Here is a 26,482-nt window from a genome sequence, read left to right as displayed (position 1 = left end):
ACGTTTTTTAATTCAGCTATGCAAAGTGCATAAAGATCCGGTATTTTCATGCCAGTTACAAAATAAAAGTTGTAAATTGTTGGACAGTGTTATTTTTATTCAATACATAATATAAGTAAGATAGCATCTTTTTGTCCCTAAAATATAATATTGATATCCGCAGAGAAAACTAAGTCTTACAATAAGTAAAATCCCTGTAAGATGTAAACTATTTGAAGGAAATCAAATCATTTTTGTGACGTTCTATCCTCTCAGCCTACGACTAAGAAGCGTCACAAAATTAACGCTAGAAACAATATTATAAATATTATAAATAATCAAAATAAGAAACAATTCAGAATAGCGTGTTGAGATGGTTTGGGCACGTGGAACAAATGAGTGAAGAAAGAACTTTAAAACTAATTTATGAGGTGAATGAATGAATAAAAGTTGGAAATAGAAGCAGAGAGAGACCGAGGGAAATTTGAATCAATTGAGTATATCAAATACAAATTCAAGATTCAAAGAGTGTAAAAGTATATGAGTAGAAGCAAGAATGTGAAATTGGCGAAGATTTTTTGCAAAGACAGAGTGGTGTGGCGTTCTATTCTGTTCTCTGCCTACCCCTGCGGCGAGTTGAGTGACGGTTCTATGGTATTCAAGGGTAAAACTCACTCTTCTGTCGAAGACGTCCCCATTGGCAGCCGGCTTATCATATCCTCCTTCGTGGAGCGGAAAACAGGCTGCGTAGGTGCCGTCGTTCAGCAGTCTTCGAATGCCCACCTGGAAAAATTTATGTTTGAGATGTCATTATAAATGTCTTCTAACCCTTATCCGCACCCAATGGTGCATAGGGCACTGCATCGTAGCGATGCAGTGTTATCTTGATCGTTAATTGCATGAAGGCAGGGTGATCAGCCCTGCGCTTCTTGTACCAGTCCAGGGTGATATTAAATAAATATAAGAGTGAAAATCAGCCTTTTTTTTGACCCCCCTGGGAATCAAACCCGGGATCACCAGCACGGTAGCCAAACACGCTGACCACTGCACTACGGAGATGGTATATATATATATATATATATATATATATATATATATATATATATATATATATATATTAAAAAAATACAGTAATAAAACCTAAGAATGGGCGTTTATTAAACGATTAAATTATATATGGGAGAAAGGAAACATTTAAACGATTTGTAACACAAGTATAGAAGTTCTTCTTCTTCTTCTTCTTTTAGGACTAGGTCCTGTCATTCTCGGGTCGCTCCTGGGAGGTGGAAGACCAGTTATCCTTCCATCGTTTAGGTGGTCTTCCTGGTCTTATAGAGGTTGAACTAAGAAAATATAATATGCTGATCTTTATATAATAATAATATGATAAAAAAAAACATTATCCGCACCCCAATGGTGCATAGGGCACTGCGTCATATAAACGCAGTGTTATCTTGATCGTTTACACATGAAGGAAAGGTGATCAGCCCTCCGCTTCAGGCACCAGTCCAGTGTAATATTGAATAAATATTACAGTGAAAAAATCACTCATATTTATTTTACCCCCCCCCCTGGGAATCGAACCCGGGACCTACAGAACGGTTGCCGAGCGTGCTGACCATTACACTACAGAGGCGGACAAACGATAAATTACCCAAATATTTTTAATGATAAAATAGTGTTCAACAAAAATTTTAATGAACATATTTCTAGAAATAAGGATAAAATAGACTGCCATTGTTGAAAAAAACCGAGTCACAAAATTGTTTAATGTATAAGGGTTTGAAAATGTATGATGAGATGCCTGAATGTATGGAGAATGAAAAGAGTCTGAAAGAATTTAAAAATAAATGTTTTGTTTACTGTAAGAAGATGTAAATATATATATATATATATATATATATATATATATATATATATATATATATATATATATATATATATATATATATATATATATATATATATATATATATATATATATATATATATATATATATATATATATATATATATATATATATATATATATATATATATATATATATATATATATATATATATATATATATATATATATATATATATATATATATATATATATATATATAACGTGGTAATATTCTCCTTCGTAAATTGGGTGTAAATAATATGTAAAGTGGGTGTATAATAATAAAATAAACAATGTGTTGCTTTGTAATTAAAGTTTATTCTTAATTTATCTTTATAATAATTTTATATCTATCTATCTATCTATCTATCTGATTCTGACAGTTAATAATATTATCGGAAGTCTTTTGTTTTATTCTGAGCGACGCATGTGACATCTGGTGGTATTTTATGTAGGTACTATTTGTAAGTAGGTACTTAAAAAAAGTATAGGTAGATACCTAGTTATTTTATTACATATATATATATATATATAGATGATGTAAATTAAGTGTAAATATTAGTTGTAATATAAGCTAACTATTATTTGTTTGTATTAGTTGTAATATAAGCTAACTACAGAAATAAAAAAAATAAAATAAAAATCAAGAAATTATGAGTATATCGTAGTCATACAGGAGAAAGTGACCAAGTGCATTTTTTTAGAAAACCGTAATCATTGACTATTTGATATCTTACTAGCTTAATATTGCCCTGAAAAACGTCCCAAAGGATTTTAAACTTGTAAGTATAATATATTACTAACTAACTAACTAACCATCACGCCGCTTCCCCGCAGGGGTAGGCAGAGAGAATCGAATGCCACACCACTCTGTCTTTGCAAAAATTCTTTGCCTCTTCTACATTCATGCATCTCCTCATACATACCCGACGATTATTACGACTCCTGACCCGGCCGCTTTCAAGTATTTGACATACCTGATCGTGCCTCGGTCGTCCTCTGCTTCTTTTTCCAACTACGTTCGCTCCATAAATTTGTTTAACCGTTCTTTCTTCATTCATACGCTCCACATGTCCAAACCATCTCATCACACCTTTCTTAATTTTATAACATATTGACTTGGTAAAAATGACTAACTGCATTGATGTTTATTTTGTTGCCAAGCAAAAGTGACTTAAATGGGGCCTCCTGAACATTTTACGTTTTGGTAGTTGGTCACTTTCTCCTGTACGACTACGATATGTTGAAGTATGAAGTTATTAGTAAAAATAGTAATACCTTTTCCGTTGCGTCATATTTGCCTCTAAGCAATATCTGCATAACCAAGAGGGAACGTTGCGCGGACGTGTAGGCCGTATCTCTGTCTTTTACTAAGAATCTGCAAGGTCAAAATATCAAAATAGTGAATATGTCTGTACAACGTTTTGTAGTGTGTCCAAATACTGTTCACAGATCTGGACTATCTCCTATTAGGAGTTATTTTTAAAAAATGCCATAGATGAAGAAGAATATGGTATGAGAGACTGGGATAACTTAGGGAGAGAGTAGGGAGGGTAGAGAGAAAAACAGAGAGAGAAAGGGGAAGGGAGTCAGAAAAGGGAGAGACAGTAAGAGAGTAGACAGTGAGGGAGAGAGTATTAGAATGGCAGAGACAGAAAAGTGGGGAGAGTAAGGTTGATGGATTGAAAAAGGGAGGAGACAGGAAGAGAGGGGGTGAGAGAGAGAGAGAGAATGTGAGTGAAAATTGGAAGAGAGAGGTGGAGATTTTTATTTTTTTTTAGGTGGGATTTGCATTTATTTATTTAAACTTCATGTACAGAAAATAAAAAGTACATTGGTGGGCTTATTGCTAAAAAGCAATATCTTCCAACTGACCAAAGACGGACTAGTGATATTGATCAAAACGTTTGATACCATATATAGCCGTTTGCAATCAGTGGGCAGATAGTACTTGAACATTTAAAAAAACATAAATTACAAATTGACATTTAAAAAGAAACATAAATTAACAAAAGACGATAATAAGGAGGGCAAAGGAAGAAGGGAGTTTAGGGAAGGAGGTAGAGGGAGGAGGTTTGATGGACAGTCAGGATTCTAATGACAGATAGTAATGTCTCAGACGTTTTTAAAAGTTAATACTTATTATTGTCTGATGTAATAGATTTTATCAAAAAACTAAAAAACAATTATTAACAATTAGACAAAAAAGTATTCTAGGATTCTAATGATAAATAGGTAGAATCAGGTAGCAAGTTTAAGGAAGAGAGGAGGGATCAGGGGAGGAGGAGATGGGCAGTTAGTGTTCTAAGGTAAGATTATGATGTTTTAGGCGTTTTTTGAACTTTAAATTTATTATTTACTAAAACTTGTTATTTAACACTTGTTATTAAAAGAACTAAAATTTATTATTTACCTTGTTTATTATGTACAAGGTTTAAAGATCATTTAGTGGATTTTTGTTTCTTCTAGCCAATTAAATATGTTTTTATTTGAATCTGTGTTGGGAACAGGAGGAATAATCTAGTGTGTGCCAATCAGGAACTTGTCAGCATTTGCTCATTGCTGGGAGGAAACCACGTTGCACTCCTCAGGAGAAGCCGGACTGCTGACTGTCGTCAGCAGACCTTCCGTTCCACTAGAAGAGGGTTCGGGATTGTGCGTCCTAGCTTGGTTTATGGTACCAATGTCCTTCACTAGTTTTATCATGTATGATACTACCGAGAGGTGGAAATAGAGGGTGAGAAAGAAGAGAGAGAGAGAGAGGATGGAGAGGGGGGGAGAAGGGGAGAAAGATAAAAAGAGAGAGTGAGAGAGGGAGAGAGAGAGAGAGAGAGATAGTGACGGAGAAGATAGGAGAAAAAGAGGCGGGAGACATTTCTGGACAAGAGAGGAAGATAGAAGAGAGAGAGAGAGAGAGAGATGCAAATGACTTACTGTTCTTCTCTAGCTGAAGGCCCAGCCGTAGAAGCGTAGAAAGACGGCTGAGGAGGGATCAAGGAGTGGTCCCAGTCCAGCAGCGCGCCGAGCCTTGAAATTATCCTTCTAAAACGTCCTTGCTTCTCTTGGGCGCCATCTTTGTCCTGGGAATAAAAAAACTCATTACATTCAACTGTTACAAGCTGAAAATCGATATATCGACTCAATATATATTGACTGGATACCTCGCGGTCGAGCTTCGGTTGTATCACGATCATACAACTAACTAACTTCATTGCTAACTTAGAACCATTGCTTATAGACTTATACAATATAAGTCTAAAAGCTGTTGCCTAGAATTTTCCACTTTAGAATTACATAAAATCATCCTAAATTTAAAAATAAAGAGATAAACCACTCACAAGCAGGAATTCATTCAAACCCTTATCCACACCCTATGGTGCATAGGGCACTGCATCATATAAACGCAGTGTTATATCGATCATTAACACATGAAGGAAAGGTGATCAGCCCTCCGCTTCAGGTACCAGTCCAGGGTTATATTTAATAAATATTACAGCGAAAAAATCGCTAATATTTATTTGACCCCCCCCCCTGGGAATCGAACCCGGGACCTCCAGTATGGTAGCCGAGCGTGCTGACCATTACACTACGGAGGCTACACAAGTAGGAATAGGCTATAAAACTTAGAAAGTTAAATCCTAAGCAGAGCCATGATAAACGGTGTTGCATAAGAATTAGCGAGATTTGAGATGTACCCACTTGGACGTAAGAAAATTTTAAGAAAGGATCATATGATTTTCTCTTATGCATTCATAGATCTTCATCAGTACACCTGAGTGCGCATGCAAGGTACCTACATAGCTACCGTTGATGTAGTCATGCTGCATCATCCTGCATAGAGTGCAGCTGTGTGTGCATACAAGGTACCTAAATGGCTACCGTTCATGCAGTCACGCTGCATAGAGTGCAGTTGTGTAGGCATGCAAGGTCAAAAATCACGGTGCATAGAATACATGGCTATCGTTCATACATTTAATCTGCATAGTGTGCAGTTGTGTATGCATGCAAGGTACCTATATGGCTACCGTTCATGCATAGAGTGCAGTTGTGTATGCATGCGAGGTACCTACATGGCTACCGTTCATTAATTTATTCTGCATAGAATACAGTTGTGTAGGCATGCAAGGTCAAAAATCACGGTGCATAGAGTACATGGCTATCGTTCATGCATTTAATCTGCATATAGTGCAGCTGGGTGTGCATTCGAGGTACCTACATGGCTACCGTTCATGCTTTCAAGCTACATCATCCTGCTTAGGGTGCACCTGTGTCTGCATTCGATGTATTTTTATGGCTACCATTCATGCATAGAGTGCAGTTGTGTATGCATGCAAGGTACCTACATGGCTACCTTTCATGCATAGAGTGGAGTTGTGTATGCATGCGAGGAACCTACATGGCTACTGTTCATGCATTCACGCTGCATCCTCTTAGCAGGAGCTTAGAGTGCAGCTGTGTATGCATGCAAGGTACTTACATGGTTACCGTTTATTAATTTATTCTGCATAGAGTACAGTTGTGTAGGCATGCAAGGTCAAAAATCACACTGCATAGAGTACATGGCTGTCACGCATGCATTTACTCTGCATATAGTGCTGCTGTGTGTGCATTCGAGGTACCTACATGGCTACCATTCATGCATTCACGCTGCATTATCCTGCTAACAGTGCATCTGTGTCTACATACGAGGTACCTTTATGGCTACCGTTCATGCATAGAGTGCAGTTGTGTATGCATGCGAGGTACCTACATGGCTACCGTTCATGCATTCACGCTGCATCCTCTTAGCAGGAGCTTAGAGTGCAGCTCTGTGTATGCATGCAAGGTACCTACATGGCTACTGTTCATTAATTTATTCTGCATAGAGTGCAGCTGTGTGTGCATGCAAGGTACCTACATGACTATCCGTTCATTCTTTCAAGCTGCATCGTCCAAGGTTTTAATGGATGCAGAAATTTGATCAGCTTACCCAGGCCTTGACCGATATGGTGATGAACCTCTTGGTGGGGAGCTTCAGCCCCATGACCTCAGCGTATCTAGCCTCCGTTCGCCACGGAATGTGGATCTTCAGGAACCAGGTCTTCTCGTCAAACGAGAGGCACTTGTTTTCCAATTCCAACTCCAAACCTGGAACGTATTTGTTGATACATTCAGAATTGATTGCAACTCTAGAGAAACCTTTGAGAATGTTGACAGTTGACTGTTTGTTTGTTCCTGTTCTAACCTTGTATTATTTATTTATTTCAATACATATTACATACATAAATCATATATACATACATATAATATTCCCGATGAGTAATTTCGATTTTTCATTTTGGGACATGGGATTAAGGTTAACAAGACTGGAACACAAATAATAAAGTAACAATTTTTTTTTTTTAAATAACCAAAACTAATACTGATACATGGCAAACTATAAAAACAATAAACAGGTATAATAAATAGGCACAAGAAACATATTTAAAAGAAATACATGAGAAAACACAAGGTGAGAAGCATATTTAAAATAAACAAATGAGAAAATATAAAAAATGAGAAAATATAACAAATGAGAAAATATAACAAATGAGAGAATATAACAATTGAGAAAATATAACAAATGAGAAAATATAACAAATGAGAAAATATAACAAATGAGAAAATATAACAATTGAGAAAATATAACAAATGAGAAAATATAACAAATGAGAAAATATAACAAATGAGAAAATATAACAGATGAGAAAATATAACAGATGAGAAAATATAACAAATGAGAAAATATAACAAATGAGAAAATATAACAAATGAGAAAATATAACAAATGAGAAAATATAACAAATGAGAAAATATAACAAATGAGAAAATATAACACATGAGAAAATATAACAAATGAGAAAATATAACAAATGAGAAAATATAACAAATGAGACAATATAACAAATGAGAAAATATAACAAATGAGAAAATATAACAAATGAGAAAATATAACAAATGAGAAAATATAACAATTGAGAAAATATAACAAACGAGAAAATATAACAAATGAGAAAATATAACAAATGAGAAAATATAACAAATGAGAAAATATAACAATTGAGAAAATATAACAAATGAGAAAATATAACAAATGAGAAAATATAACAAATGAGAAAATATAACAAATGAGAAAATATAACAAATGAGAAAATATAACAAATGAGAAAATATAACAAATGAGAAAATATAACAAACGAGAAAATATAACAAATGAGAAAATATAACAAATGAGAAAATATAACAAATGAGAAAATATAACAAATGAGAAAATATAACAAATGAGAAAATATAACAAATGAGAAAATATAACAAATGAGAAAATATAACAAATGAGAAAATATAACAAATGAGAAAATATAACAATTGAGAAAATATAACAAATGAGAAAATATAACAAATGAGAAAATATAACAAATGAGAAAATATAACAAATGAGAAAATATAACAAATGAGAAAATATAACAATTGAGAAAATATAACAAATGAGAAAATATAACATATGAGATATAAAAAACAAAATAAGAAAATATGACTAATCACTACATATATATTTTTCCATAAAGTACCTTCTCAGATCATTTATTTTGATCCCCGAATGGGTTTTATTTTACATATGTCAGGCGGCTGGTTAATTTGTGTATTGGCAATATAATTTAAGGACCTTACTCCAAATTTAGTAGTGTTTATCGGCTCCACATGTATTTTGTTATGTCCTCGTGTATTATGATTATGAATTTCTTTATATTATTTTTTGACATCTCATCAAAGATGAAGAAGAATATGGAAGTCTGGGCATTTACGGGGCTTACGACCGTCATAGGCTGGTTTAAGTGATCACTTTACACACGTGTAACATTCATCAATTCTACCCATTATTGACAACCACATTACTCAAATTCTTGGAAGTTCTATATATATGAACCAATTTAGAAACCTTGTTCATGAATCACTAGAACTTCACTAGAGACAATCTATTGGTGAGATGTAAAGAAGCTTTTTATTAAGCAGAAACTCTTATATTAAAATAATGTAATTGGAGATAATCCAGATTTTGTGAACAAGTATTTGGACACACTCAAAATGTTGTAAATGAAGTTCTTTGTTAAAAATCAAATTTCTTTGTTAAATTTGTTTTCAAGTATACCATATTCATTGTCCATACCTTCTTTGACGAGGTTTTCTTGGAACGTTCTTCTCTGGTCACACCTCTTGGCTTCCGCTTCTGTCATCACTCCCATATCTTCCTGTTCGTAAGCCAACACCATGTCAATTCTTCTCCTACCATCTCTGAACATCATGGTCTCCGGGTCTAGACCCTGTGATACCAAGAAAACTATTAGATCAAGCATAACCAAATTGGATAGATATATCGCTCACTCCTTTCAACAACGTCATATATTTGATATACTCATATACAGTGAAAGCTCTATTTATCGTTCCTCGAATAATCGTTTTTCCGGATGTATCGTTTATTTCTTCTATCCCGAATTCATTTCATACTAAACTAAACCGCATCGATCGTTTCTCTATCACCATTTACCGCATTTATGGTTCGAATTAAGCTGCATATTTGATACATTTTGTCTGTTTTTTTACATTATTTTCAATTTTCTTACATTCAACGGCAACGTATGGGATAGAAACTATCGAAAGCTTGTGTAACCGATAGCAGGAGAGGTCAATATTGATGAAAAGGAGCCGCTGCCTGTACCTGCATTTGCAGAAGCGTGCACACTCTTTGAAAGAAAACTTTCTACAACGCACATTCAATAACCGATGCTGAAAAAAATACTATTTGCAAAGCCGAATATATACTATTGACTTACGAAAATAAAACAGTTTAAAAAAAAATTGATTAATAAACTTTAGTATTAATTCAAAATCTATTCTGGTTTGTATTTTTTTTTTAAATAAATTCATTTGCATCTGAAACATGTATTCTTCTTAGAATATCAGCCTACGAATGGTTATACAGATTGGGAGGCCGGTATCTTTACTCGGTCGTATCTACTTGCGTATTGACCTCTTGATCCCGCATTCATTGTTTTCCCGTATTCATAGTTTATTTTAATAGGTCCCTTTAAAAACGATAGAGGTTTCACTGTACTTGATTTTTCTCCCGGGCAGACCACCAAAGAGATGGATTGACAGCTGGGATCGACATCGCAGGAGGTTTATCCCTCTTAAAAACAGGCTTTCGTAATCTCATGAAGAACATATACAAAAAGGTATTGCACAATTATAAAAAGGGCTATTCTTACATCTCTGCTTGTATGTCCTTCTATGAGATCAGCTCCCTCTCCTTCCATATTCTTGTCTAGCTTGCTATCCATATCGTTAGGGGTGATTGGCTCCTTCTTGTCAAATTCGTCCTGAAAAATAAAATATATTAATATTTTTATATAACGTGGTTAATTTTTTTTTATACAATTTCAACGTTTCAGTGAATATAAAAAAGGTAGCTAGGTATGTTAAACACAGTATTACCCAGTGGCGTGCCTAGGGTTTACCAGTAAGGCAAACCCATTATTTTTCACATTCGTGAATATATGATTTACCTATAATTTCTTCACCTCATATCATTCCCAGTATAGTAAGCACCCAGAAAGTATTATAAATATAAACAATGTATTGTAATCATTGTAAAAATATGCATACATGTAACTTTTGTAAGGTATAGCCATCACCTTTAAACAAAGAAAATGTTCACTATAATAAAATACCTTCCTCAGAGATCAACCATTACCAATAAGTACCATCACCATATAATGGCATGCATAGTGTTTAATAATCATATGAGCGCACGATAATTTAAAAACAGTCACACATTAATTATATATTTTTAATCATTTGGTCTAGATTTAGTCATTTTTATTTGGAGTTTTTAGGCAAGCCGGGCTTTTGGGCTTCTAGGGAAGTACCGCCACTGGTATTACCATAGTAGTTTGAAATTGATGTGAAACACGTGTCACAATAGATTTGATGAAATACTGTTATTTTCATTTCATTCAAACCTTTATCTGCACCCGGTGCATGGAGCGCTGCATCATATAAACGCAGTGTTATCTTGATCGTTAACACATGAAAGAAAGGTGATCAGCGCCACGCTTAAATTATATTCCTTCGCTATTTACTAAGTAAAACTTATTATTTTTTGACATTTCAACATAGATGAAGAAGAATATGGAAGTCTGGGCATTTATGACCGTCATGGGCTGGTTTAAGTGATCACTAACTCACGTGTAACATTCACCAATTCTATCCATGATTGACAACCACACTACTCAAATTCTTGGAAGTTCCATATATATTATCCAATTTCAAAACATTGTTCTTGAATCACTAGAATTTTCACAAGAGACATCTATTGGTGAGATAAAGAAGTTTTTTTATTGAACAGAGAAACTTTTACATTTGTATGTGACCTCACATTCGGACCTCCGGATCCTAGATTAAAATCACATACATGAGAAACGCCAGAAAATACCCTTTTCATTTTATTATTTTAGCTTATAATCTGACTAGATAATTTACTAACAACATTTTAAGTGTGTCTAAATACTTTTCCGCCTCCGTAGTGTTTGTCCGCCTCCGTAGTGTAATGGTCAGCACGCTCGGCTACCGTTCTGGAGGTCCCGGGTTCGATTCCCAAGGGGGGTAAAATAAATATAAGTGATTTTTTCACTGTCATATTTATTCAATATTACCCTGGACTGGTACCTGAAGCGGAGGGCTGATCACCTTTCCTTCATGTGTAAACGATCAAGATAACACTGCGTTTATATGACGCAGTGCCCTATGCACCATTGGGGTGCAGATAAGGGTTTTATTATTTTATTATTATTAAATACTTGTTCACAAATATGGATTATCTCCAAGTATAGGAATTATTACTCATATAATTGTTTTTCTTTTCAAATGTTATTTTGGAACTAGCAAATATATTTTAGGTCTTGAGTGATATTAAAATTTTGGGTACCGGATCATTTTCATCCTACGGACGATATGCTGGGAGAAAGTCAAACGGATTATTTTATAATTATTTTTAGTTGTTTGCTTACTTGGAGAGGAGGTAAGGGTGTAGCCCTGTGCGGGGACTCTGCGAGAGGGCTTCCGAAGGGTTGTTTCACTGTAGACGACAACGGAGAGAGTGTCAACCCTTTGCTGAACGCTATGGGCACCGCTCCATGACCCATCACCACAGCCTTCAATAAAAAAATATCAATCAATCAATCTTTCCATCCCTAGAAAACGTCAAATCAAAAACCAATCAATCAACAACATTTTGAGTGTGTCGAAATACTTGTTCACAAATCTGGATTATCTCAAATTAAAGGCATTATTTTTATTTACGGGTTCGATTCCCAAGGGGGGTAAAATAAATATAAGTGATTTTTTCACTGTCATATTTATTCAATATTACCCTGGACTGGGTACCTGAAGCGGAGGGCTGATCACCTTTCCTTCATGTGTAAACCATCAAGATAACACTGCGTTTATATGACGCAGTGCCCTATGCACCATTGGGGTGCGGATAAGGGTTTTATTATTTATTATTATTAAAGGCATTATTTTTATTTACAACATTTTGAGTATGTCTAAATACTTGTTCCCAGAATCTGGATTATCTCTAATTACAGGAGTTATTTTTCATATTATATTTTGACATCTCAACAAAGATGAAGAAGAATATGGAAGTCTGGGCATTTACGGGGCAGACGACCGTCATAGGTTGGTTTAAGTGATCACTTTACACACGTGTAACATTCACCAATTTTACCCATTATTGACAACCACACTACTCAAATTCTTAGAAGTTCTATACATATGAACCAATTTTGAAACATTATTCTTGAATCACTAGAACTTCACTAGAGACATCTATTGGTGAGATGAAAAGAATTATTATTTTATTATTATTTTTCATATATTTTTTTGATATCTCAACATAGATGAAGAAGAATATGGAAGTCTGGGCATTTGTGGTACATTTACAAATAAGTCCTATAATTGGAGATAATCCAGATTTGTGAACAAGTATTTGGACACTTTCAAAATGTTGTTAATAAATCTGGTCAAATTATCAGCTTAATAATAAAATAAAAATAATATTTTCTGGCGTTTCTCATGTATGTGATTATAATCCAGAATTCAGACCTCACATACAAATATAAGAGTTTCTGCTCAATAAAAAAGCTTCTTCATCTCACCAATAGATGTCTGAAGTGAAGATTGTAGTGATTCTTGTACAATGTTTCGAAATTGGATCATATATATGGAAGTTCCAAGAATTTGAGTAATGTGATTGTCAATCATGGGTAGAATTGGTGAATGTGACACATGTGTAAAAATGATCATTAAACCAGCCTGTGACGGTCGTCAGCCCCGTAAATGCCCAGACTTCCATATTCTTCTTCACCTTTGATGAGATGTCAAAAATAATATGAAAAATAACTCCAAGATCATCCATATTTGTGAAAAAGTATTTGGACACACTCAAAATGTTGTTAAATGATGGTTTTTGAGTCATTGTTCTATTTTAAGATGTAAAAAAAAGTATATAACTAATCAATCAATGCGGCTAACTAATCGCAACTAAAATGGAACCGAACTTTTAACCCGTTATTTGTAACTGTTACATGTTCCTTGTAACCCGTTCAACATATTACCCGTTCCATGTAACCCGTTATCCGCAAACCGTTACCCGCAACTCATAAATCGTTCCTTGTATCTTGTATCACATATCGCTCACTCCTTTCAAGAACGTCATAAATAAAAAAACTTGATTTTTCAGAAGAACGTTTTAAAAGTTTAAAAATATAATACAACGTATTAAAAATAAATATTGAACTTTTTACTGTGCAAAAGATCTTTTTAGGTAAAACCTGAAGGTTTTTTCTCCATTTGAAAAATATTTAGTATTTAAAAAATAATAATTAAACAGAACCTTTTCTTCAAAATGCAAAAACAACACTTTCTGCCCTGTAGCGGGTAGGGTAGACTGGGTACGGTTGAAACAAAGGACGGTTGAAACAGAGCAAATATCTTGCAAACCGTATGCGGTAGGGTGAAGGGTCCAAGGGACGAACAAAGCGGACAACAAGTTCAAACACGAATATCAGTGTTGCATCGCTCGCCGCACGGTGCAGTTGCTTGTAGGAGGTCTTATTGTTTTTTGATAACCAAAAGTAAGTATTTTTGTTCCGAGAGTTTTCTTTTTATTACGGTTTCTATTGAAACGATATTATTGAGTATGATTTCGTGTTTGAAATGAAGCTTGTAGAACACGATATAGTGATTAGTTTTAATGTGCCATTATTGTTAACATTACTATTTTCTGTTTTCCACCTAAAGGAGGGGTTGGGGACGGTTGAAACATTTTTTGTGGGTACGGTTGAAACAACATATTTTTTCAGTTTTCCTGTTTTCTTGATGCCGAGAGTACGCGCAAGAAAGACTTCGAGAGGGGAGGTCGACTTGTCGAGGTATACATACGCTTATGAGGAGGTTAAAGCAGGAGATTCACTGCGAAAAGCGGCGGAGAAGCATGGATTAAACCACTGTTCACTCATTATATATATACGAAAGCAAGATGCATCTGGTGAAGAAGAAAATGGGATATGAACCCCATAACAAAGTTTTTAATAAAAAGCAGGAGCAGGAGCTTGCAAAATACTTGCTACTAAAAAAAACAGAGAAAGAAGAGATAAGAAAGGAACATGAAATAAGGTTGAAACGGATGAAAACTAAGTAAGTCAAGAAAAGATTGGATGGAGGAAAAAGTAGAAGGATCGTTAAAGGAAAAATAATCATAATACGCAACAGGAATCATCATCAGAAGAGGACGAGTGCTATTGTCTTGTTTGTCTGTCACTGTATTCAGAGAGCAAATCCGGTGAAAAGTGGATACAGTGCACTACTTGTAAACTGTGGACTCAAGAAGACTGCACAAAAGGTGGTCTTAGCTATGTTTGCCACAATTGCGACTCGGAATGATCCCAAAGCTAGATTTTCGCTTGATTTATGACTAATCAAAATGAAAGAAGTGTTTCCTTTTAGTTTATTCACAGATTATTTTCGTTCGATTTGTTTTTTTTTTAAATGCCATTGTTTTTAGTTGTTTTTGTTCATTACATATCTGTAGACTGATTAATATTGTCATGCGGTGCCAAAATTATTTATAAAACAAAACATAAATAATGAATAAAACGTCTTACAATATTAAATATTGATTTATTTGCGTGTGTTTCAACTGACCCCAATCACTGTTTCAACTGCCCCTGGTATGGGGACGGTTGAAACAAATCGGATATATTTTTTAAATTTGATCTGCCACTAAAAATAACACACCGGGTACTGAAATAATACTTCCCATTAGTAGACAGAAACACACTCTTGTATTTAATGCATCTTCATCATCGCTTGACTTGTTAAGAACAATTCTATGGACAATATAAGCAAAATTGTTTCAACCGTACCCAGTCTACCCTAAATATTAAGTTAAAAATATGCCGCTTTTGCTGGGATATAGTAGATTTTTTGGGCATTCCGAAAACATGCACAACTGAAAATTGTCGATTTTTGATTTATGACGTTCTTGAAAGGAGTGAGCGATAAGGATTTGAGACTTTAACCCTAACAAAACGAATCATATGTAAACTCCGGGTAACACAAAGAGCATTGGAGAGAAAATGCTAAACTTGTCCCTTAGGGATAGAAGAACGAATGTTCAAATAAGGGAAAATACCAAGGTAACAGATCGCTGACTCCTTTCAACAACTTCATATATCAAACATCGACAATTTTCAATTGTGCATGTTTTCGGAATGCCCAGAAAATGTACTATATCCCAGCAAAAGCGGCATATTTTTAGCTTAATATTTGGGTAAATAGCGGGTGCTGCAGGGCAGAAAGTGTTGGTTTTGCATTTTTAAGAAAAGGTATTGTTTAATTATTTTTTTAAATATTTTTAAATTGGATTTTTAAAATTATCTTACTTCCAAGTGACTCTGAAATCAAGCTACGGCTTATGCAACACCGCTTATTATGACCCTACTCAGGTTTCAACTTTTTATGTTTCATAGCCTATGCCTACTCGTGAGTGGATTTGGTTTGTATATTTAAAATTACTATAATTTCATGTAATTCATGAGTGAAAATCGTAGGCAAAAACACTCGCTTTTTTAAAATGGAGAAAAAAACCTTCAGGTTTTACCTAAAAAGATCTGTTGCACAGTAAAAACTTCAATAAGTGCCTTGATTTTTATTTTTAATACATTTCATTATATTCTTAATCTTTTAAAACGATCTCCTGAAAAATCTAGTTTTTTGAAATATGACGTTGTTGAAAGGAGTGAGTGAAATGTGACTCAAAGAGTCGCGGAAAGAGTCGTAAAGTGAAACTGGGCAGGTCATGTGGCACGTATGTCCGAGGTTAGGTGGACAGTATCTCTATGAATGTATCCCATATCGTTATCAACCTTTCCATCCCTAGAAAACAACCTAAACTCTGTGTGCCGGCCAGGGGCAGGGCAGCAGAGTTGTACGCGGGGAATGTTAATGTTACAACCCTTATGAGATTGATACAAAGCAGACTGCATACACTTCGGCTGTCCAAACTTAAAACACAGTAAGGGACATTATTTTAGTAGTACGTTTTTTTGCAATTTTGGACTTTTGGACTCAGCCATCTCTCCACTGCTAGCTGTAGGTCTCTTCCAATCCCCTTTTTTTGTAAGAATTTTTTTATTCAAAAGTGAAACGTTTGTGTTTTTATTATTTACACAAATATTTCAATTTCATACTATTTCTGTGAGCCTAAGCGGCTCATTATTAGAAATAGGTATCAAATTGTGGTAGAGTGGGTTCCAACCGAGAATCTCTGACTTAAGTCTGCGACACTAACCACAGGACCACAACCTGACTCATTTCGGGTGTCCAAACTTAAAACACAGTAAGGGACATTATTTTTGTAGTACGTTTTTTTGCAATTTTGGACTTAGTAGAATCTACTTAGTCCAAAAAAGCAAAAAAAACGTACTACAAAAAATTTCCCTTACTGTGTTTTAAGTTTGGACAGCCGACTTGTCCTTGTACTGACAAAGCGACCTGTTGAATAAACCGATTGCATCCTAATTACGAGTTATTATTACAGATATATTTTTCTTTATTTTGATAATTTTCAATTTCAAATTTAATTTATTGATTCTCAATTCACATATACATTAAAAACGAAAAAAAATTAAAGCGTACCTATACATACGAAAATCGAAAATATGCAAGAACTATTGCTAAAGGTGTAGAAGAATCCCGCTTCGGAAAACCCCTTCAGACACATGGAACAGATGAAATATTGTTCAACATAGCGGTAGCTCTTCCTACAGGCATAACCATCGGCAGGTTGGTCCTGTATATCGTAGTCATACAGGAGAAAGTGACCAAGTGTATTTTTTACAAAAATGTGATCATTGGCTACTTGATATCTGACTAGCTTAATATTGCCCTGAAAAAATCCCAAAGGATTTTAAACTTGGAAGTATAATATATTGACTTGTTAAAATGACTAACTGCATTGATGTTTATTTTCTTGCCAAGCAAAAGTGACTTAAATGGTCCTCCTGAACATTTTACGTTTTGTTAGTTGGTCACTTTCTCCTGTACGACTACGATATAGGAATGTGAAACAATCTGCCGACGCTGTCTTAGGTAACTATCGGGAACATACAGACCAATGTTCCAGATAATTTCAGGATTACACATCATATCGCAATGATAATCGATAATTTCTATTCATTATTATTTTTTGTCATCTCATCAAAGATGAAGAAGAATATGGAAGTGTCTGGGCATTTACGGGGCTGACGACCGTCATAGGCTGGTTTAGGTGATCACTTTACACACGTGTAACATTCACCAATTCTACCCATTATTGACAACCACACTACTCAAATTCTTGGAAGTTCTATATATATATGAACCAATTTAGAAACCTTGTTCTTGAATCACTAGAACTTCACTAGAGACATCTATTGGTTAGATGTAAAGAAGCTTTTTTATTAAGCAGAAACTCTTATATTAGTATGTGAGATCCGAATCCTGGATTATAATCACACACATGAGAAACGCCAGAAAATACCATTTTCATTTTTATTATTAAGCTTATAATTTGACCAGATAATTTATTTACAACATTTTGAGTGTGTCCAAATGAATGTTACACGTGTGTAAAGTGATCACTTAAACCAGCCTATGACGGTCGTCAGCCCCGTAAATGCCCAGACACTTCCATATTTTTTTTCATCTTTGATGAGATGTCAAAAAATAATATGAAAATAACTCCTGTAATTGGAGATAATCCAGATTTTGTGAACAAGTATTTGGACACACTCAAAATGTTCTATTCATTAGTTGATTGTGTATACTCACCGACTTGGCAGGGCTCTCTATGATGTCCGCTAGTGCTGTATCACAACTTCCTGGGACACTCTGCCCTAGGTTTCCACATACAGCAGTCTGAGGAACAAGAGAAAAATCAAGAATTTAAAAATGTATTATTTTAATCAATAACAATATTCGTTATACTAGTGGAATACATATCGCTCACACCTTTCATGAACGTCATAAATCGAAAATCACGAATTTTCAGCTGTGCATGTGCCAATATTTACCCTCTACAGGGCAGAAAGTGTTGTTTTTGTATTTCGAAGAAATTTAAAATTTGATGACATTATCAAACACTTATTTGATAATGTAATACGTGTTTGATAATGTCCTAAGAAGACGAAACACGTCACGTATTAAAATATACATAAATAAATGTAAAATTCAACCAAATAAACCTTGTTTAATTTTGGATATATTACTCAACAATTCAATATGGAATTCCACCAACCAAGTCTGCAGTTACAATAGATCACATTTTTGTTAAAAAAAATGCACTTGGTCACTTTCTCCTGTATGACTACGATATATTTGTTTTCTAAACCATTCGCTCCACATGCCCAAACCATCTCAACACACCATTCTTAATTTTATGGATAATGTTCATCTCATTTTGTCCACCTCCGTAGTGTAATGGTCAGCATGCTCGGCTACCGTTCTGGAGGTCCCGGGTTCGATTCCCAAGGGGGGTAAAATAAATACAAGTGACTTTTTTCACTGTAATATTTATTCAATATTACCCTGGACTGGTACCTGAAGCGGGGGGCTGATCACCTTTCCTTCATGTGTAAACGATCAAGATAACACTGCGTTTATATGACGCAGTGCCCTATGCACCATTGGGGTGCGGATAAGGGTTTTATTATTATTATTATTATTTCAAGTATATAAATATTTTAAACAATGAAACCTACAATTGGCATTCCGATAAAGTATTTATTTTAAAATCTTATGAAATTGGATCTGGCGGATTTTGAAACTAGGCGACACATTTATCCTATCATTGCATGTGCAACCTCGGCTCGTAACGCATGTCAGTGTTGAAAACATAAGTGCATGTTGGTCCTCGGATCGACCAAAAATCGCATGTGTTAGACATTTTGTGTAGTTTTGAGTGTGTAAATGGTGCTATGGTGGTGAAGGGTAGTATTGTTTGCATGCTGTGTTAGTGATTGTCCTGACGAAGGGACGGGTATGTCTCGAAACCGGTAGACATAAAAATCTCGGTGAGTGGTTATATACTAATATTATTAACATTTTTGTAAAAAAAGGTAAAAATTACTAATTAAAAAAATTAATGCTTTAAATATTAATAATATAGACAATATTTATCCTAGCTTAACAACTCGGCTGTCCAAACTCAAAACACAGTAAAGGACATTTTTTGTAGTACGTTTTTTTTCTACTTAGTCCAAAAATGCAAAAAAAACGTACTACAAAAATAATGTCCCTTACTGTGTTTTAAGTTTGGACAGCCGAACTGGAGAAGGTGGTTCCACTGTAGCACTGTTTGGAGCGAGTGCAGTCAGATTGCCAAGACGTTTGTGTGGAGTGACGCAATAAGAAAGATTGTGTAATTACCGATGCAGTTGGAGACACTGCAGACCCGTGACTGTGCCTTCTTCGGGCCGGACTTGAGCGACTTCTCGTCCATTCTCCTGAAATATTATTTAAAAAATTATCAAAAATTATTTTACATAGCGTGATTTCAAATCGACTGAAACATTGTAACATATCGCTCACTCCTTTTAAGAACGTCATTAATAAAAAACTTGATTTTTCAGGTGAACGTTTTTAAAGTTTAAAAATATAAAACAATGTATTCAAAATAATTTTATCAAGCCACTTATTGAACTTTTTACTGTGCAACAGATCTTTTTAGGTAAAACCTGAAGGTTTTTTCTCCATTTGAAAAATATTTAGGATATTTAAAAAAAATAATTAAACAATACCTTTTCTTCAAAATACAAAACAACACTTTCTGCCCTGTTGCGGATAAATACTGAGTTAAAAATATGCCGCTTTTGCTGCGATATAGTACATTGTCTAGGCATTCTGATAACATGCAAACCTGAAAATTGTCGATTTATGATTTTTGACGTTCTTGAAAGGAGTGAGCGATGTGTATTTTCTCAGTTATACAGGTTGTCCACTTGAAATTGGTTGTTTCAAAAATCAAATTGGATGCCTTTATTAATCAAATTGGTCGTTTAACAAACCAAATTGGATAATATAATGACAATAGTACCAATTTTTGATCGAAGATCTATCGCCTTCGCCCGCCTCAGACTGGACTCACTAACCTGCGTGCTCTATGGAGGGCAAGATGCTCTGCCTCACCGTGCCTTCGTGGCTAGCTCGCCTCTTGCTGGAGCTGCTGTCGGCCGAACCTCCACCGAGGCCAGACAGCTTCCCTTCTTCCAACTCCCTGGTAAGAGATCCATCCAACCCGACGCTTAGAAACCTCGGGTGGTATTTTACACGAGGATCAGTCTCAGCTTCATCATCGAGATCTATTTCACTGTCAGTAATATTGATTTCTATGCTGAAATCTTCGCGTCTCTCTTTATCAGCTTCTTTCGAATTAGATCTAGCATTTTCCTCAATCCTTTCTCGAGCTGGCTTTAGCTTGAGGGTATCTTTATGCCTGTTTTGATGGTCCAGCGAAGAGTTCCAAGTTTTCTCTTCTGTTTTTCTCAAACTGTCCCAATCACCCATCTCCCTTGTGCTATATCTGCCGTCCAAAGCGTCCCATAAGCCGAATTTGGTGCAAAAAATTGAAAGCGGTATGAAAGAAGCCAAGAGTTTCAAAGTATAAAACCGTTGAAGCAGTTTTTGGTGAAAATTGGACACGAATCAAGTCAAAACCTGTGCGAAAAATTTGTGCAGAGAATTGTCTAGAATACCATTCTAGATTCGTCCGGTGTGTAGAGATACATGCTTGGCAAAAATATTAGAAGAAAATAATATTATTTTGACACTTGCTTTGTTCTTCTTTTTCTTTCATTGAATCCGATCATGCTGTCCGTACTGTCGATCAATTCCTTATATGATTCTTACATCAATTCAGTGTTTAAAATATAATTTAAAAAAATCGATAAATATTTATTTATTTAATTAAAATCAGCGATGAAAAACACTTTTTAAATTAAATTTTGATCAACGTTGAGTTTGAAAAATTGTTCAGGAATTTGGCATTAAAAATAGCATTTCAAATCTGAAAAAAATAAGCATAATAAAAATTAAGAATTGCGAACGGAGAACCGTAAGGGCGTTTGTCCACTACACGGAATTACACGGAATTTTACCGTCCGGCACGTCAGTAGGCGTTTTAAAACGATGATTGGCTTGGATTGGCTTGTGTTTTTGTCCATCTTTCTTCGGATCGGTGCTCTTGATCGGTGCGCATAAATTCCATCACGCCAAACTGTCGTAGTCGCTTTTTTCAAAACCGGACTGCCGGATGGTAAAATTACGGGTAGTGGACAAGCGCCCTTAGCGTGATGGAAGTAAAATTTCTTATAAAATAAAATAAAACATAGAGATTTTTTACAACGTTTTGAGTGTGTCCAAATACTTGTTCACAAATCTGGATTATCTCCAATAAAGAGTTATGTTGAGATGTCAAAAAAAGGGAAATAACTCCTATGATTGAAGATAATCCAGATTTGTGAACAAGTATTTGGACACACTTAAAATGTTGTAAATAAATTAAGTGGTCAAATTATAAAGCTAAAAATATAATGAAATTTTGTAGCGTTTCTCATGTATGTGAATATAATCCAGGTTTCGGACCTCACATACAAATGAAAGAGAGTCTGCTTCGTAAAAAAGCTTCTCATCTCACCATAGATGTCTCTAGTGAAATTCTAGGGAATTCAAAAACAATGTTTCAAATTTTAATAGTATTTATAATATATATATAGAACTTCCAAGAATTTGAGTAGTGTGGTTGTAAATCATGGGTGGAATTGGTAAATGTAACACGTGTGTAAGGCTCACAATAATCACTTATCACTTAAACCAGCCTATGAAGGTCGCCAGCCCCGTAAATGCCCAGACTTCCACATTCTTCTTCATCTATGTTGAGATGTCAAAAAAATAATGTAGAGAGATTTGTTATGAGAGGCAGAGCGAGAAATAGCATCAGAAAAAAAAATATACATATATATATATATATATGTATATATATATATATATATATATATATATATATATATATATATATATATATATATATATATATATATATATATATATATATATATATATATATATATATATACATATATATATTTGGAATTTCAACTAACTACCTAAACTTATAAACAGCAAAAAGGAAGGACCTACAATCTGAGGACGAGGAGAGCTGACCCTAGCAGTCTACAAAGGCGATAAGTTGGATTTTTTCATTGATTTTTTAAATTTACAAATACTATTTCTAGCATTAATTTTGAATTTGAATAGTCCGCGAAGGGCCTTGCCGTTAACAATAGGCGTTGGACATGGTAGCCATCAATTATTCAGGATGGCCATAAAATCGATTGTGACATTGGACGTTATCGGCATCAATCTAGCGACCTGCTGTGGTCGATGCATCGCGGAATGGGCGAACGATCAATATGCTCTGTTCAAACTGATCACAGATTGTCAATCATTATACTGGAATGGGGGGAGTGTGGTCGCCCCTTAATGGGCCCTTTTCCCGCGTCTTGGGCAAGTTTTATAGGTGAAGAAGAACATCACTCCTTTCAAGAACGTCATAAATCAAAAAACTTGATTTTTCACGAGAACGTTTTTAAAGTTTAAAAATATAACACAATGTATTAAAAATAAATATCAAGCCACTTATTGAACTTTTTACTGTGCAACAGATCTTTTTAGGTAAAACCTGAAGGTTTTTTTCTCCATTTGAAAAATATTTAGTATATTTGAAAAATAATTAAACAATACGTTTTCTTCAAAATGCAAAAACAATATTTTCTACCCTGTAGCGGGTAAATATTAAGTTAAAAATATGCCTCTTTTGCTAGGATATAGTACATTTTCTGGTCATTCCGAAAACATGCACAACTTAAAATTGACGATTTTTGATTTATGACGTTCTTGAAAGGAGTGAGTGATATGTCTGGACATTTACGTGGCTTGCGACCGTCACAGGCTGTAGTTTAAGAGGTCACTTTACACATGTGTAATATTCACCAATTCTACATGATTGACAACCACACTACTCATATTCTATGAAGTTCTATTCGTATATGGTTCAATTTTGAAACATAGCGCAATCAAATCAACCATAGATACTGCAGCAAATTCACACTCGAAGTGACGTAAGAACTGTACGACAGAAAAAATTGTCCGTCTCCGTAGCGTAATGGTCAACACGCTCGGCTACCGTACTGGAGGTCCGGGTTCGATTCTCAGGGAGGGGTCAAATAAATATAAGCTATTTTCTCACTCTAATATTTATTCAATATTACCCTGGACTGGTGCCTGAAGCGGAGGGCTGATCCCTTTTCCTTATGTGTTAACGATCACGATAACACTGCGTTTATGTGCACCATCGGTGCAATGTATTAAAAATAAATATCAAGCCACTTATTGAACTTTTTACTGTGGAACAGATCTTTTTAGGTAAAACCTGACTATTTTTCTCCATTTAGTATAAATAAAAAAATAATTAAACAAAACCTTTTCTTCAAAATGCGAGAAAACAACACTTTCCGCCCTGTAGCGGGTAAATATTATGTTAAAAATATGCCGCTTTTGTTGGGATATAGTACATTTTCTGGGCATTCCGAAAACATACACAACTGAAAATTGACGTTTTTTGATTTATGACGTTGTTGAAGGAGTGAGCGATATGCATGAGTTTGAAATTTTTAAATTAGTGTCGTTGCAATTTCATGGGCAGAATGCTAAATGTTACACATATATAATGCAATCACTAAAACCAGTCTATGATGGGTCATTAGCCCTGTAAATACCTAGAATTACATATTCTTATTCATCTATATATAAAAATAACTTTCTGATATCTCAACATAGATGAAGAAGAATATGGAAGGCGTTTACAAGTCTTACGACCGTCATAGACTTGGTTAAACGATCACTTTACACATGTATAACATTCACCAATTCCACCCATTATTGACAACCGCACTATTCAAATTCTTGGAACTTCTATACAGCTCACTCCTTTCAACAACGTCATACCATATATCAAAAAACTTAATTTATCAGGAGAACGTTTTTAAAGTTTAAAAATATAATAAAATGTATTAAAAATAAATATCAAGCCACTTATTGAACTTTTTACTGTCCAACAGATCTTTTTAGGTAAAACCTGAAAGTTTTTTCTCCATTTCAAAAATATTTATTATATTTAAAAAAAATTAACAATACCTTTTTCTTCAAAATGCAAAAACAACACTTTCTGCCCTGTAGCGGGTAAATATTAAGTTAAAAATATGCCGCTTTGCTGGGATATAGTACATTTTCTGGGCATTTCGAAAACATGCACAACTGAAAATTAACCTTTTTTTTAATATTACTTTGTTGAAAGGAGTGAGCGATATATGTAATCCAATTTCGAAACATTGTTCTTGAATCATTAGAATATTACTAGAGACATCTATTGGTGATATGAAAAATGCTTATCATTGAGCAGAGATTTCTAGGTATATTGATCAAACTCCTGACATAGTACATTTGACACGTGTGTAATGTGATCACTTAACTAAGCCTATGACGGTTGTAAGATCTGCAAATAAATACCTAGAAATGCAATTTTTTAATGTTAAAAAATATCTCAATAAAGATGAAGAGGAATACGGAAGTCTGGGCACTTACAGGGCTTACGACCTATCAAATAATGGTTTAAGTGATTGCATCACACATGTGCAATATTTACCATTATACCCATGATTGACAACAACACTAATTCATATTTTCTTCGTCTTTATCGAGATATCAACATAAAAAATGACTCTCAATTGGAGAAAATCCAGACTTGTGAACAAGTATTTTGACACACTCAAAATGTTGAAATCAAAAATCATCCCTTTGTGGAGAAATACAGATTTATATACAAGGATTTGAACAACATTTTGAGTGTGTCCAAATACTTGTTCACAAAATCTGGATTATCTCCAATTACTGGAGTTCTTTTCATATTATTTTTAACATCTCATCAAAGATGAAGAAGAATATGGAAGTCTGGGCATTTACGGGGCTGACGACCGTCATAGGCTGGTGGTTTAAGTTATCATAATGTGTGTGATTATAATCCAGGATTTGGACCTCACATACTATAAGAGTTTCTGCTTAATAAAAAGCTTCTTTACATCTCGCCAATAGATGTCTCTAGTGAAGTTCTAGTGATTCAAGACTAGGGTTTCTAAATTGGTTCATATATATAGAGCTTCCAAGAATTTGAGTAATGTGGTTGTCAATAATGGGTAGAATTGGTGAATGTTACACGTGTGTAAAGTGATCACTTAAACCAGCCTATGACGGTCGTCAGCCCCGTAAATGCCCAGACTTCCATATTATTCGTCATCTTTGATGAGATGTCAAAAAATCATATGAAAATAACTCCTGTAATTGGAGATAATCCAGATTTTGTGAACAAGTATTTGGACACACTTTAAAAATGTTGTACTCAAAATGTTGTTATTAAAATTACTTTTAATTGGAAAAACCAAGATTTGCGTACGCTAAAAAAATTGTAAAAAAATAACCCTTCCATTTTTACAAGTAATATACAAAAGCGTACCTTTTTTCTCGATTATTTCTTCAATTTTCAATTAAACCTTATATACCAGGAACACATATATCTTTACAGGCATTTCCCATATGATTTTCTAAACTTTTTCTCGTGTTTTAGTGCGTTTTCCTCTCCTTATACCGACTACTTCCGGTGCGAAACGATGTTCCTCCGACAGCGCGGTAATTCTGACACAGATTGTGACATGTCCTGAAAGTAATTTGAAAAGTGGAATGCAATATGGCCGCTGTCACGTGACCGCTGAAAATGGCACGTGATGAAGGTGACGTCAGAAGGCTTTATGGACTTAAAAGCAAGAAGTGGACATGACACACGCGAGTGTTTTTGCCTAGAATTTTCATTAATGAATTAGGTACATGAAA

At 34.6% G+C, this 26,482-nt stretch overlaps 1 protein-coding gene across 1 annotated transcript in view; it reads right to left on the bottom strand.

The window, feature by feature from the left end:
• LOC148309975 (anoctamin-4) overlaps nt 1–10,257 on the bottom strand; it is a 28,833-nt gene extending 18,576 nt beyond the window's left edge. Inside the window, exons 1-6 of the mRNA XM_088259188.1 lie at nt 10,153–10,257; nt 9,054–9,207; nt 6,840–6,997; nt 4,805–4,965; nt 3,149–3,248; nt 655–762 (exon numbers count right to left, since the gene is read on the bottom strand). Coding sequence (XP_088115314.1) covers nt 655–762; nt 3,149–3,248; nt 4,805–4,965; nt 6,840–6,997; nt 9,054–9,207; nt 10,153–10,224 — 753 coding nt within the window. The 5' untranslated portion in view covers nt 10,225–10,257. The remainder of the gene's footprint in view (nt 1–654; nt 763–3,148; nt 3,249–4,804; nt 4,966–6,839; nt 6,998–9,053; nt 9,208–10,152) is intronic.
• Nucleotides 10,258–26,482: the final 16,225 nt, after the last annotated feature.

Source organism: Brachycentrus maculatus, unplaced genomic scaffold, assembly GCF_059751285.1.
Source record: "Brachycentrus maculatus isolate JH-2025_06_01 unplaced genomic scaffold, ASM5975128v1 h1tg000114l, whole genome shotgun sequence".
Lineage (NCBI taxonomy): Eukaryota > Metazoa > Arthropoda > Insecta > Trichoptera > Brachycentridae > Brachycentrus > Brachycentrus maculatus.
Note: the sequence above shows the minus strand (reverse complement) of the source record. Positions and strands in the feature narration are given on the sequence as shown.